We start from the raw sequence: 16,019 nt of genomic DNA, 5'->3' as shown, positions 1-16,019 counted from the left end.
TGGTTGATCACCAACAGGCTCCTGCTCCTCCTTTCCAACTATTAAATAGCACTAAAAGACAGCTAACCATATACAAATATTTTTCTTTCTTTATGTGCCATAAGGAATTGTTGTCAATATCACAAACTTTTTATGATGCAAATAAGAATGGAGGTGATCCACAAGAACCTCTTCAATAAACTATGATGCACACTATGGGGGAAAACAGAGTACACGGGGTAAAAACAAAAGTTACCATCATGAAAAGTATGGTGAGGCCTGCTAACACCTTTAGGTTGACTGTGAAACTCAGAGACTGAGCTGCAGTCCTGGTTATTTTCAGATTGGCCAAGAGGACCTCTGTCTAACTGAAAAGGATTGAACTTTTCTAACCGAAGATTCTTCACCTCAGCTAGAACATCTGGGATGATTGCAAAGCTCTGGCATCATCTCCTTTAAGTATATTCTGTGGCTTCTGCAGTGATGTCAGACACATCATAAACTCTTTCGGAGTATTTAAACAAATGAAGGACTTCTTAGTAAGCCCCTTGTAAAATAACTTACAGGACTTATGAAGGTGGTCAGCAACTGTAGAAAATCCTACGAGTTCTAAATCCTCACTAAAGAACAGACCTTGCTCCAAATTTTGCCCCAGCTAAAGAAATCTAACCATAAACACTGAATAACCTCCTTTTCAGCCCTGAAACCCTATGTTGTTGATATAGTTATTAAAGACACCATACAGTCTAGGTCCATGAAAACAAAAATTCATAATATTTCCTTTCTGTAAATATACCCTTCATTTTTATCACAATATACTTACAAAACATCTCCAATATCATTTAGAAATATTTGAAAAATGGGGAAAATATTTTACGATACAAATTTAGAGTTCACAAATACATAAACATTAGGATTAATATACAGTCTGCACAAAATGAAATAGATAGAAATTCCAGTATATTAAAAATATTTTTAAAATCTTACCTTGTAGACTGTGAACCATTTCTAAAAGCACAGGAGTAAGGGTCTGATTATATTCATGGAAAATATCAATAAAAAGAACCTCTGTGCATGGCTGAAAAAGTAAAACAAATCTGTTATAAAAACCTAAATAAGACAAGTCTAGCCTAGTTCTAAGATACAGTAAAATAAATACATTTAAACTACTAAATAGCTCATAAGGAAAAACACTCCAACACTACAATTTACTGAAAGTAACTTTGTCACAATATGGCATGTTCAATTAGAGCAAGATTTTGATACAGTCGTATCACATTCACAATGTAAGGTTTACATTCTAAGTTTGCTGATCAGTTACTAAATAAATCAGAAAATAACGGAGAGAAATATAATTAGCCAATTTTTATTCCTATAGCATGCATAACAAACAAGTTACACCTTTATACTAGATTTCCAATATTTAACAAAGCTACCCAAAATGTATTCTTCAGGTCTCTCTGCTCTATTTTCACTTAGCATATATTTTTCAGTTCTTTGCTACTAATGTCTTGCATACAGTAGATCTTTACACAAGTGGCTCTTAAACTGTGGTCTATAGATTACTGCTCATCTGTGGAGAGAGCTGGCTGATCACAAAGAGACTCCTGCGTCTTCTTTCCAATTGTTAAAATGAATTAAAAGACAGTTAACAATATACAAACATTTTTTCTTTTCCCATGTACAAGGTATTGCTGTCAATATCACATGAATGTTATACGATTGCAAATAAGAATGGAGGTGATACACAAGAATTTCTAATACAATGTGGTGCGCACTATGGGGGGGAACAATAGGATAATCCCAGTTCTCACAGCAATTTAAAACCAAGACTTTTTGCAATTTTAGTGTTGTGTATATATTTAAATTGAAGTAGAGGGAATCAAGATATTAGTAAAATTTTACATACATAAGGATATAAGCTGCCTCCTTTAGTGTATTTTGGACTCCAATAAAAAGCACAGAGTACAACCCTGTGTGCCCAGCAAGTCCCGTGTACCAGTATTAAGTGACCAATGAATATGGAATATCTGTTCTTGAAACAACACACTGCTCTCATTTCTACAACCAAAGGAGAACGATAAATGAAACAATGAACTGAGGAAGAACAGGGCAGAACTGTTTAGGGAGGGACCAAAAAGAGCTCTTTGCAGCCCTCATTCTAATAACAATCTAATTCAATTCTCTTCCTTTCTAGGAAAACAGAGTAGAGGTCCCGGAGGAAGTGTTCTGAGTTACGCATGAACATCCAGGCTCCTAAGTGTAGTACCCAAAACTGGAGTTCAAAGAGCAGTATGGATTGAAATTTCCCTTAATACAGTGGGATAACTGGGAAAGCAGTTTCCTAGCAGCCAGCTGTAAGCCAGGACTGTATAAGGCATGCTGGAAGACAAGTTTATATAAATCCGGCCCTCACCCCAGAAAAAGGAGAGTGTTAGAGGAAGCCAGAGAAGCTATGGAATCACTCTTTGAAGAAGGGAAAGTAAAATTAATATTTGTTTGGTGTGTTTGTTCCACATAATGGTCTTTTTGACCAAGGAAAGGACTGTAAAACAGGGATATTAACTCCAGAATCTGGCAAGAGCTGATGTAGAGGAGGCTGGAAAAATACCACTAAAAGCCTCCACTAAACAGTCATGAAATGTACCTAACTAATCTAAATTAATGTGTAATCTTAATAATGTAACTGTGCCCTACTCCCATTGCTTAGCCCTTTATGTTTCTAATCACCATCAGTTTTATTTCATGTTTTGATCTAGACTGCATACTCTATAGAGCAGAGCTTTCTCTATGTTTTGTAAGGAACCTGGCACATCTTTCAGCATGGTACAAACATTAAATAAAGTTTTCTAAAATTCTCTGACTTGTTTTGCTCAAGTGTGTTATGTATATAAACCAACAGGCTTAAAGAAAAAATATATAGAAAAACGTGTGTGTGTGTGTAAAATGTACACATACACACACAGTTTCTGTCTTTTTTTGTTAGTTTGTTTTATACAATGAGGTGTCAAAGGACACAGTGTATGCTCTTTTGTCTTCCAAGACAGCATACGCAACCCCTACTGACGTATGCTCTATATTATGCCTTTTTGTATCATCATGCTTTTGAAATCAAAGGATACACCTTTGAAAGCTACAGATGCTGACCCGCGGAAATGTTACATTCTGTAGGGGGTTTTGGTTTTTAAATATGTGCATCTTCTTCCTCTGATCTTGTTTGTTACAATAGTTTGGTTTTAAAAAATGTAACACTTGAAAATGTTACGCCAAAGAATCTCAGGAACCTTTATTTAGGTATTTATTTTACAGTACTCAAAGATGTGCTAAATGTCTCAAAGAACAGAGAAAGGTAGGTCTCTGACCTAGAATTTTTACATAAAACATGAAAAATATGATAAAGAAATTACCTTCACTCACTCAATATTTTTACAGTACTGTATAGAATATCAACTCCACCTCTTTTACCAAAGCACACTGTACACTTACTTTCTAGTGTATTTAAGACTAAACATTAGTCAATATCTTAACACAAATTCAAATATAATGCTACAGTTTGAAGTTCACAGTAACTAAGTTCAGATTCTTCTGCAAATGTTGGTTTATACTTTTTTAATAAATGCCACATCTTTGGGCTACAGGCCACTCAGCAAAGGCATGAAGAACAACTTTTCTTTTTAATCAATCTTTTTTCATTCAAATTGAAATACTTACTCTGAGACTGTATTTCCAAGAATCTCCTCCTGTCTCCTCTACAGCTACAGTCCATAAAGAAAACAAGAAAACATTACATAAAAATACAGCGAGTATTTTAGTTATGATTTTAAACAATATTAGTGACTTATTTAATCAGTATGAAAACATTATGGATAGGTAAACATTATGAGTTACTGCACATCTCTGGTTATGTAGAGAATCTCAAGAATGTAATCTCTCTATACAAGACTGTACAAAGAAAAATGTCAGCCACTTTCTCCTGTGGATCTTACTATGAGCATTTTTTAATGCACTGTCCAAAGGGAACAGGTAGTAATAAATATCTTAATAAAATTAGATGAAAATACAATGTAATTTCTTACTGAAGCCTTCTGGGTCCTCTTCCCACATTGTCAATTCTTCCTCTGTTAGCAGGAAATAGTGAGAGACTAATCTCCTACATATCTCCATTAATGTTGGGTATGTGAAGAATGATGTCTTTATCTTATGTGCTTCAAGAGTTTCAGGACTGCTATCTGTAATAGTAATACACAATTACTATTCCATGACTTAACATTATACCAGAATCCTATTAATCAATAAAGAAAAAAAATGCTGGACAGAAGACTCTCATACTGAAAGGAACAATTACTTCTCCATATTGACTTAAAGACACTTTCTTATAAAGCACCTAAAACTGTTTAGCAAGTAAGATTGTTCTATCAGCTGAAAATATTGGTGAAAGTGATGCCTCATAAAATAAGCCCTGACTGCTAATTAAATTATTCGGATTAATAGTCTTTTTTGTTGTTGTTCTTCATAACTGAAAGATTCTACCCTCAGAAAAGACCGTCATCCTATCCTGTCAGGAGCCACCATCTTCCCTAAGTCAGCTTGGCTCCACTGTGACTGGAAACAAACACTAGGAGGCCATTCTGAAAGAGGACATTTTTGTTAGTGGGTAGCCCTACAGCTACATCATCACTGAGAATAATATAAAATGACAGCTATTATGAAAGAGGGCAGTTCATTGTGGAATTCTCAGAAGAAGAAAAATATCCATCTTTGATAAAAATTAAAATTTCAGATATGAAGAATACACGCAAAAAATGACCATTAAGCCTAAAATAATTATTGAATTGTACTAAGTCACGAGATTCCAGTGAGTTTCAACTACATGTGAAGTTTGAAAAGTTTAAGTTGCTCCATTATTAAGATCATTCAGGACATAAAAATGGCCTGACAGGATGCTAAATTTCTTAAGTAACCAACTTTTTTAACTAATTTTAATCCAAACTAATTAACAGGCTTACTTTTAAATTCTCAGAAAATTCATCTGGTGCCCAAAGAGTAAGTGCTGTAATTTTTAGCAGGATACATTGTATTCTTCGTACATAAAGTGTTTTAACTCCTCCTTTAATTCCAAAAAGTAAATCATAATTATGGAACTGCGAGTAGCATTTCCATAATAATTAATTCTCTGTTCATAGTTCATAATCCAAAATGTTACAATTTGTTCATTGACATTTTAATACCTGCGACAAGAATATCAAAAAACAATTGAAGATCTGCAGTTCATCCCGCAACATATTTTTAAGTACTGGATTTGATAATCTGAATTAAAATCATTAGAATTTCTGAACTTCTTGAAAAATGTAGTTCCATCACTGGATTATTTTAATTTGGAAAGGAAAATTACATACTGTGTCAGGATCAGGTCAATGGTTACAGGAGAGTGATAGAAGGTAGATACATTAGCCCCCAATTAAGCAGGTCCCTTTTCCCTAAGATAATGGGCTGTTCCAGAACAATCAGGAAGTTGCTGGAACCAATTATGTCAGGCCGGCTAATTCGGACACCTGAAGCCAATTAAGAAGCTCTTAGAATCAATTAGGACAGGTAGGCTAATCAGGGCATCTGGCTTAAAAAGGACCTCACTTCAGTTAGTGAGGTGCATGCGAGGAGCTGGGAGCAAGAGGTGCACAAGGAGCTGAGAGCGAGAAGGCGTACTGTTGGACAACTGAGGAGTACAAGCGTTATCAGGCATCAGAAGGAAAGTCATGCAGTGAGGAAAACAAAGGTGCTGGGAGGAGGCCATGGGGAAATAGCCCAGGGAGCTGTAGCTGTCACACAGCTGTTACAGGAAACGCTGTAGACAGTTGCGATCCACAGGGCCCTGGGCTGGAACCCGGAGTAGAGGGCGGGTCCAGATTCCCCCCATCTTCCCAACTCCTTATTTGATACCAGAGGAGTTGACCTGGGACTGTGGGTCCCACCAGAGAGGAAGGTCCTTGGCCTGTCCCCCGACCCACTAGGTGGGTCAGCAGAAACTGTGGGGATTGTTCTCCTCCCTTTTTCCCATGCTGGCCAGTGATGAGGTTAGCTGAGTGAACAGCAGGTTTGAGCCACTAGCAAAAGTGACCAAACTGAAGGCTGCTGTGAATCTCTGAGGGGAGCAAAATCCGCCAATAAGCGCAGAACCCACCAAGGCAGAGGAGGAACTTTATCACAATACTTTTTTTCTGAATCCAATTAGATGCTGGTGTCTCATCATATGCAAACATGAAACTAAAACTAAAATTAAGTAATCTTTATAGACAGATGTGTTTCAACACTAAGGAAAGTAATTGTAACTATCCATGCATTAGATTAAAAAAATTTTAGCTCGAACCAGCCTCTTGTGAAACAACCATAGAGTCAGAATTGCAGAAAAAGTAATTGCATTCAACAGCATGCTGAAACTTTTACTTTGATTCTGTAGCTCAGACAGTACTGCTGTGAACTATGGTACACAGTAGAAACATTCTTTTATTAGACATTTTCCTAGCAAAGGAAAAAGACATCACTGAGTTTGATGAACCATAAATTAACTTGGCCCTTGAACTAAATACGGGCTCTTTATTTTATATGGTTAATGAAAGCCAAAGCAGTAAGTAATTTCTCTGCATTTTTATGTGGGAAAGCTGTTTTGCTGCATGTTCCTTATGGATTTAAGTGTTAATTATAAAACGATTTGGAGATTCTTTCCTAAAGCTTGGTTTTCACAGTCCAAATATTAATAATATGCAATATTTATTATATGATCATGTTAACTAGTACAATGTTAAGAATTTTAAACACCTTTTAAAATGGCTTTCTTAAAAACATTTGAAGTTAGTGTTGTGTCACAGCTGGCAAGCTTTTTCTTTTTTTCCAAGAATGGGAAAACATGCTGAGGAAAGAGCAGCAGTACCTTCGAAACGTTTTGATGGCTTGTAAGCATAATTTTTTACAATCATCTTAATGAGATTCATGCACTGGACAATAAATCGCTCAAATGTAACTCCTTCACCAGCCTCTGTGAAAACATAGCTTACAGCAAACTCCAATGATCTCTGAATCAGAGGGGTGAATGAAAAAGGATGTTGGTCCAGGAAGTCCAAAAGCTAAAAAGTGAGGGAAGAAAAACATCATATGACTTAATTCATACACATTTTATGTGCACAAAGGACTTTCATAAACCATCTTGCAAAAACAGGAGCACATTAATGTAATGTGCAAATCTAACAGTTGGCCACAAAAATTAAATTAAAACAAAATCACTTTTACAGTGCTTACTGATTCATTCATTTTATCTGTTGGCATTCTAATTCTCAACTCCAAAGCCATGTTTTGTTTATAAGAATGACAGTTTAAGGAACCATGTACTTTTTCAACTATTCAGTGCTATTTTATTCATAAGTAACAATTCACAGATGCAAGAACTGATTTTCCCTAAAACAAGAAAAAAGCTAGCCCCCAAATTAACAATATTCTTATTAGTAATCCACCATTCATACCTGTTTCCAACCATATTTAAAGTACTGAACATTTACTTTACCAGCTTACTCCACCTAGATGCTTTTTAGACTCTGCATTGGTCATGACAAATCCCAGCTTTGGAGAGGGCTGAACATTTTAACAAGCAGAGCCAACCCGTGGCTTTTCTTTTTAAATCAGACCTACAAAATTTTTTTGCCAATCCTATGTTCTCCAACTGTGACAGATGCCCCATCAATCAAGCATCATACCAGTATGCACAGGGACAAACTGAGGATTTTGGGATGTGCCTGGAAGATAATATTTTGCTGCCCATCCCCTAAATATTAAGAGATTTCTGTCTATGATAATCACACCAATATGTACTGGGGCTTGAGAAGGATTAGTGATTTGATCTGTTGGGATACTTTTCCATTATAACTGAATAACTTTTTCTGTAAAAAAGGTGCTGTCATAAATGGGAAGGGTAACCACCTTTCTGTATACAGTGCTATAAAATCCCTCCTGGCCAGAGGCAAAATCCTTTCACCTGTAAAGGGTTAAGAAGCTACGGTAACCTCGCTGGCACCTGACCCAAAATGACCAATGAGGGGACAAGATAATTTCAAATCTGGAGGGGGGACGGGACACAAAGGGTTTTGTCTGTGTGATACCTTTGCTGGGAACAGATCAAGGATGCAAGCCTTCCAACTCCTGTAAAGTTAGTAAGTAATCTAGCTAGAAAATGTGTTAGATTTTCTTTTGTTTTTTCGCTTGTAAAATTCATTGTGCTGGAGGGAATGTGTATTCCTGTTTTTGTGGCTTTTTGTAATTTAAGGTTTTGCCTAAAGGGATTCTCTGTGGTTTGAATCTGCCTGCCTGTGAGATTATCTTCCATTCTAATATTACAGAGTGTTTCTTTTATCTTTGTTTTGTTCTTCGAATAAAGTTCTGTTTTTTAAGAATCTGATTGGGTTCTTAGGGTCCTAAGAAAGCCAAGTTGGTCTGTGCTCAACTTGTTTATTCTCAAGCCTCCCCAGGAAGGGCTTGGGGGGATATTTTCAGGGAAGACGTCTCCAAGTGGTCTATTTCCCTGTTCTTTGTTTAAATTGCTTGGTGGTGGCAGCATACTGTTCAAGGACAAGGCAAAATTTGTACCTTGGGGAAAGTTTTTAACCTAAGCTGGTAAGAATAAGCTTAGGGGGTCTTTCATGCAGGTTCCCACATCTGTATCATAGAGTTCAGAGTGGGGAAGGAACCTTGACAGGTGTGTACAAAGGAATCTTCAGTTTCTTTCCCCCTCACTCCTGTCCAGGCATTTGTTCCTTTAAATCTTAGTAATTACTTATAAAAACCATTTTAAACTATGTATTTTCAAAGGTGTCTCTGCAAGGTTGGAAACTTTTTAAAATGAAATCTGATTCTTCTTTGCAGAGCCAAAGGCTGGGCCTGTTAACAAAAGGCTCACATAAGCCCCTATTAGTGACTGTAATCATTCTCTACTCTGAAATTCTTTGTAAGCGGCAGCAATGGAAATTGTCTACTTGAATAGGGAAAGTTAAAAGTCTTCCCCTCAATTTGTTCAGTGCTGTCTCTGCTATTGCACTCTAGATGTGCTTTCAACAAACTCAATCTCAGCACAAGATTAGACTTCCATTCATTTTCTATCTGTAGTAAGCTTATTCAGACTTAAAGATCACAGGAGACCAAGAAAGATAAGCACAACAGGAGAGAGACAAAAGAGGAAGAAAGACTAGTTTCCTATATGAATCAGGCTTTGTTCATGCAGTATATAGGCTATGTTTCAGAGTAACAGCCGTGTTAGTCTGTATTTGCAAAAAGAAAAGGAGTACTTGTGGCACCTTAGAGACTAACCAATTTATTTGAGCATAAGCTTTCGTGAGCTACAGCTCACTTCATCGGATGCATACTGTGGAAAGTGTAGAAGATCTTTTTATACACACAAAGCATGAAAAAATACCTCCCCCCACCCCACTCTCCTGCTGGTAATAGCTTATCTAAAGCGATCACTTTCCTTACAATGTGTATGATAATCAAGGTGGGCCATTTCCAGCACCAATCCAGGGTTTAACAAGAACCTCGGGGGAAGGGGGGGGGGGTTAGGAAAAAACAAGGGGAAATAGGTTACCTTGCATAATGACTTAGCCACTCCCAGTCTCCATTCAAGCCTAAGTTAACTGTATCCAATTTGCAAATGAATTCCAATTCAGCAGTCTCTCGCTGGAGTCTGGATTTGAAGGTTTTTTTTTGTAATATCGCAACTTTCATGTCTGTAATCGCGTGACCAGAGAGATTGAAGTGTTCTCCGACTGGTTTATGAATGTTATAATTCTTGACATCTGATTTGTGTCCATTTATTCTTTTACGTAGAGACTGTCCAGTTTGACCAATGTAAATGGCAGAGGGGCATTGCTGGCACATGATGGCATATATCACATTGGTGGATGTGCAGGTGAACGAGCCTCTGAAAGTGTGGCTGATGTTATTAGGCCCTGTGATGGTGTCCCCTGAATAGATATGTGGGCACAGTTGGCAACGGGCTTTGTTGCAAGGATAGGTTCCTGGGTTAGTGGTTCTGTTGTATGGTATGTGGTTGCTGGTGAGTATTTGCTTCAGATTGGGGGGCTGTCTATAAGCAAGGACTGGCCAGTCTCCCAAGATTTGTGAGAGTGTTGGGTCATCCTTCAGGATAGGTTGTAGATCCTTAATAATGCGTTGGAGGGGTTTTAGTTGGGGGCTAAAGGTGACTGCTAGTGGCGCTCTGTTATTTTCTTTGTTAGGCCTGTCCTGTAGTAGGTGACTTCTGGGAACTCTTCTGGCTCTATCAATCTGTTTCTTCACTTCCACAGGTGGGTATTGTAGTTGTAAGAATGCTTGATAGAAATCTTGTAGGTGTTTGTCTCTGTCTGAGGGGTTGGAGCAAATGCGGTTGTATCACAGAGCTTGGCTGTAGATGATGGATCGTGTGGTGTGGTCAGGGTGAAAGCTGGAGGCATGTAGGTAGGAACAGCGGTCAGCAGGTTTCCGGTATAGGGTGGTGTTTATGTGACCATCGTTTAGTAGCACTGTAGTGTCCAGGAAGTGGATCTCTTGTGTGGACTGGACCAGGCTGAGGTTGATGGTGGGATGGAAATTGTTGAAATCATGGTGGAATTCCTCAAGGGCTTCTTTTCCATGGGTCCAGATGATGAAGATGTCATCAGTGTAGCGCAAGTAGAGTAGGGGCGTTAGGGGACGAGAGCTGAGGAAGCGTTGTTCTAAGTCAGCCATAAAAATGTTGGCATACTGTGGGGCCATGCGGGTACCCATAGCAGTGCTGCTGATCTGAAGGTATACATTGTCCCCAAATGTAAAATAGTTATGGATAAGGACAAAGTCACAAAGTTCAGCCACCAGGTTAGCCGTGACATTATCGGGAATAGTGTTCTTGACGGCTTGTAGTCCATCTTTGTGTGGAATGTTGGTATAGAGGGCTTCTACATCCATAGTGGGCCAGGATGGTGTTATCAGGAAGATCACCGATGGATTGTAGTTTCCTCAGGAAGTCAGTGGTGTCTCAAGGTAGCAGGGAGTGCTGGTAGCGTAGGCCCTGAGGAGGGAGTCTACATAGCCAGACAATCCTGCTGTCAGGGTGCCAATGCCTGAGATGATGGGGCGCCCAGGATTTCCAGGTTTATGGATCTTGGGTAGTAGATAGAATATCCCAGGTCGGGGTTCCAGGGGTGTGTCTGTGGGGATTTGATCTTGTGCTTTTTCAGGGAGTTTCTTGAGCAAATGCTGTAGTTTCTTTTGGTAACTCTCAGTGGGATCAGAATTTAATGGCTTGTAGAAAATGGTGTTGGAGAGCCGCCGAGCAGCCTCTTGTTCATATTCCAACCTATTCATGATGACAACAGCACCTTTGTCAGCCTTTTTGATTATGATGTCAGAGTTGTTTCTGAGGCTGTGGATGGCATTGTGTTCCGCACGGCTTTTCTTATATAGGCTATGTTTTCTTCTATGAAGCCTTCGAATCCATAAGGATTAAAATTCTGAAGTGTTCTGAGTTACCTAGCTTCCTGGCCTTTACTCTAGAATTTTCTCTTCAGCTCCTTCAAATTTCTGTAGCACTCCAAAAATGACTGAGTCAGACATGTTGTTCGCAGTTTTCTTGTAGCTGTTTTGGTCCCAGGATATGAGAGAGACAAGGTGGGTGAGGCAATCTCTTTTATTGAACCAACTTGTGTTGGTGACAGAGACAAGCTTTTGAGCTATACAGAGCTCTTCTGTGACCAAGAAGAGCTCTGTGTAGCTTGAAAGCATGTCTCCTTCACCAACAAAAGTTGGTCCAATAAAAGATATTGCCTCACCCCCTTGTTTCTTTGAGTCACACACGGTCACCTGAGCCCAAAAGGCTTGCACCCATACAATCCTCAGGGAGGCTAGTCTGAGGAGAATGAATTGCTTCTTCACATCTACCAAAAAAATAAATGAAAGATGAATTTGGGAACAGTCCCTGTACTCTCCGGTTGTTAGTTTGAATGAGAAAGAAAGATATATAAATGCTTTGTTTACAGGAGACATCAAAAAACTATGGGCCTAATTTTCAGAGATATTGACTGCCTGCAGCTTGACTTCAATTGGAAGTGCAAGTGCTTGGCATCTCTGATAATCAGGCTCCATGTTTAAGTAAGAAGTCATATGGGCCAGCAGATGGAATCCTCAAATACTGGGAATGTTACTGGTGTTGCATGTCTGAAAGATGATGCACCTAAAACTGTCTTCTGCCATAAGCACATACTCCTTGTGCAGGCCTAAAATACTAAATTGCAGCTGAAAAGTCTGGGTTGGTTTTTGTTCGTTTGTTTGTTTTTTAAGTAAACTAATCAAGAACGGTCAGTTACTTAATATGATCATGACTATTCTTATTTGTTACTCACAACCCACATTTTCAAGTGAGTGCAGATGTTTAATAGAGAAGACTGGAAAATTGTTTACAATCACTTATATTAACCTTTTTTTTAAATATGTCTGTCAACAACAGGCTCCAAAACAGTGGCTATAAATTTTACCTTTGAAATACATGTAATTTTATTTTAGGTATTGAAGTGTATGTTACATTCTGAGAGTTCACATTAGTGTCCTGAGTAAAGCAGATACTCTTCTCTTAAAAGGAATACATGTTTTCAAGATTATATTTTGAGAGAGTGAAGCTATGAATTACAATTAACTGCTTCTTCACAGTATATAAAATGAGTTTTAAAGAATATATATTTAACTTAATGTGGATTATTCATTCAAAATGCTGAAAACTCCATTCTAGTAAAGGAATTGTGAACTTACCACTTTAGTGAACAGAATAATAGTCTTTTCCAGACGGTCTCTGCATACATTTTCTGTTCCTATACTTCTACCTGGTAAATCACAGATATTTAACAAACATCATTTCTTAATCTTTGGTTTATTTCCTAATATCCACATTTGGAAAAATTATCTTTGCAGACACAGCTCACTCTTGCTATCATATCCTCCTAACTACAGATAAAGCAAGGTGAACAGGTAGCACTATGGCAGATGAAATTCAGTGCTGACAAATTCAAAGACCCAAATATTGGGCAAGCAGCTACTTCTAAATTAGCTATAAAAGCTCAGGAAAAAACATGAGCATCATTATGGACAGCTCAGTGAAAAAGCTGTCATAAAAGCAAACAACAGCTAGGAGGGACAAGGAAGGGGGTAGAAAACACTGACAAGCTTATAATTCCATTATTAAAAGTCCATGGTACACCCACGGCATGGAATACTATATTCACTTCTGGTCACCTTATTTCAAAAAGATATAGCTAAAACAGAATGGATTAAAGACTGATTACAAAAATGATTACAGGCACAGAGACATTTCTGAATAAGTATACAATGATAAGACTGGGACTCTTTAAGGAAGACACAAATAAGAAGAGACACAGTAGAGGTATATGTATGACACAATGAATCGTATAGTAAAGCTTCAGAGTAACAGTTGTGTTAGTCTGTATTTGCAAAAAGAAAAGGAGGACTTGTGGCACCTTAGAGACTAACCAATTTATTTGAACATCAGCTTTTGTGAGCTACAGCTCACTTCATCAGATGCATACTGTGGAAAGTGTAGAAGATCTTTTTATATACACACAAAGCATGAAAAAATACGTCCTCCCACCCCACTCTCCTGCTGCTAATAGCTTATCTAAAGTGATCACTCTCCTTACAATGTGTATGATAATCAAGTTGGGCCATTTCCAGCACAAATCCAGGTTTTCTCAGCCCCCCTCCCCCCACACACACAAACCCACTCTCCTGCTGGTAATAGCTTATCTAAAGTGACCACTCTCCTTACAATGTGTATGATAATCAAGGTGGGCCATTTCCAGCACAAATCCAGGGTTTAACGAGAACATGGGGGGGGGGGGGTAGGAAAAAACAAGGGGAAATAGGTTACCTTGGATAATGACTTAGCCACTCCCAGTCTCTATTCAAGCCTAAGTTAATTGTATGTGAGCTGTAGCTCACAAAAGCTTATGCTCAAATAAATTGGTTAGTCTCTAAGGTGCCACAAGTACTCCTTTTCTTTTTGCGTATAGTAAAGGTAAACTCTGTGCTAATTTACCCACTTAACAAAAACAGCATCATTCAATGAAACCTATGGAACCCATTGCCACAAGCTATCATGTATGCAAAGGTCTTAATAGATACATATATAGATATCCACATAAGAACATTCGCTGCTAGATTAGACAGGATAAACACTGAAAGATATATTAAACACTAATGTTTCAAAGCATAAGCTAATCATTAACCAAATGTCAGGAAGAAACTTTCCCTATAGGTAGGTTGTTCCCTAATTGTCCCCTACAGGGTTTCTTGTACCTTCATCTGAAACATCTGGTACTGATCATTGACATAGACAGGATATCGGACTAAATGAACCACAAATGTATTTTTGGACAAATGTACCTGAAAAAAAACATCTGTCACAGTATTTCCTGTCACAGTAAATGAAATTTGAGATTAAAACTACTGACTGTTTCATGATACCATTGGAGGCAATAATCACAAATTCTGTCCCATTTGACATTTTCCAAAACTCATCCATGGCATCTTCCAAGGAAAAGCTTGAGATGGCTTAGTTTCTTTTTACATTCTACGTATGTAACCTTTTTTTGTATGTTTCCTCTTTGTTCTGTGGTTTATATGAGATATATTAGTTATTTAGCATTCAAAATTAAGATCTGTATTATTGCTGAACATCTTTTCTGTACACTAGGATTGAGAAGTGCATTGAAATACAGTTTGTTTTGTATTCATGAGAAAATGTCAAAATGCCTTAGACACCAACTATTTGTTTAAATATTAGAGGTTGGGGGAATCTTAATATTATTAATGTACCAGAAGAGGATAGCATGCTTGAAAAAAGTACTTACTACATTCCAGAAACTGTTTTAGTCGCTCAAATACTGCATGTAGAAATCCCTGAAAAATATCAAAGTCACATTTCTTTAAAAAGTGAAGCCCATTGTGAACTGTATGAAGGGAGGAAAAGTATTATTTGCATACAAAAGATGGAGGATTTCACTAAAGATCCGTCAAACTGAGAAGTCAGTTCAGAAGCAACTGCAGGGTTTAAAATAATTCCCTACATTACTTCATTACTGTTAGAAAAATTAAATAGAAATATAATGAAAAGTACATTCTTCTATTTGAATTATATATTTTATATAAATACGATTTTGTTTTGATTTTTACTATTTTTCATTCACAATCCAATCGTTTCTCAAGAAAAACAACAAAAACGCTGCTGCAGAACTAATAATGACGATCTTCCTCCTTTGAACCTCTCCCTTTGTAAGTGAACACTTTGCTGAAAACGAGAGGTGAGGGTTTTCTCCAGTAAATGAAATTTCAGTAAATCATACTTAATCCTGAAGCTATGGCTAAATCCTGTGGTTATTTATGAGTAAAAATTTTTGCCTTAGTGATAGAAAGAAATTAGATATTTCTTTAACATTACATCAGTCTCAGGCTAAGCACTTTAATAAACTTAAGTCATAGAGAAACATTACACTGAGATTCTAAGTGCTTAGAAGCAAAATTACTGAAAGTGCTATGACCCCTGAAAATAAAAATATGTTCTGTGATCTGGGTAGAGTAGCTCACTCCATTGCCAATTTATATATAATTCATTCCACCAGTGTGTATCCAATATACTCTTATGAAATCCAAAATCGTAAGAAATTTCTCCATCAGGAGTGGCTGCACCTTAGCATTCACAGTGTTAACAAGTGGTATCATACACATCGATAAATGGGAATGTCGCACTGAGCAAATGAATAGCCCAAATACTGATACTGCAAAATAAACATAAGCCAGATATAAGCTTGACAAGCACTTATAAAGTGAATGATTATTTTCACCCATTAAAGTCTGAGCACCTATAAATATATTTATTAAAGTAATCAGACAGTTTCTCTAGTTGTTGCTTATAAATTACACAGTTTATAATTACACATCAACTACTTAAATCAACTGTTCTTCAG

At 37.5% G+C, this 16,019-nt stretch overlaps 1 protein-coding gene across 6 annotated transcripts in view; it reads right to left on the bottom strand.

Annotated features, from left to right (window-relative positions):
- IPO11 (importin 11) overlaps nucleotides 1-16,019 on the bottom strand; it is a 297,144-nt gene that overhangs the window by 223,646 nt on the left and 57,479 nt on the right. For all 6 annotated transcript variants that reach the window (XM_084627945.1, XM_084627946.1, XM_084627942.1 and 3 more), the window contains exons 9-14: nucleotides 14,907-14,955; nucleotides 12,793-12,863; nucleotides 6,905-7,097; nucleotides 4,056-4,208; nucleotides 3,691-3,734; nucleotides 967-1,057 (exon numbers count right to left, since the gene is read on the bottom strand). In XM_084627945.1, the coding sequence (XP_084484071.1) occupies nucleotides 967-1,057; nucleotides 3,691-3,734; nucleotides 4,056-4,208; nucleotides 6,905-7,097; nucleotides 12,793-12,863; nucleotides 14,907-14,955 (601 nt within the window). The remainder of the gene's footprint in view (nucleotides 1-966; nucleotides 1,058-3,690; nucleotides 3,735-4,055; nucleotides 4,209-6,904; nucleotides 7,098-12,792; nucleotides 12,864-14,906; nucleotides 14,956-16,019) is intronic.

This window comes from Lepidochelys olivacea (assembly GCF_965140295.1).
Source record: "Lepidochelys olivacea isolate rLepOli2 genome assembly, chromosome: 5".
Classification (NCBI taxonomy): Eukaryota; Metazoa; Chordata; order Testudines; family Cheloniidae; genus Lepidochelys; species Lepidochelys olivacea.
The sequence above is the reverse complement of the archived record's forward strand: the minus strand, read 5'-3'. Positions and strand labels throughout refer to the sequence as shown.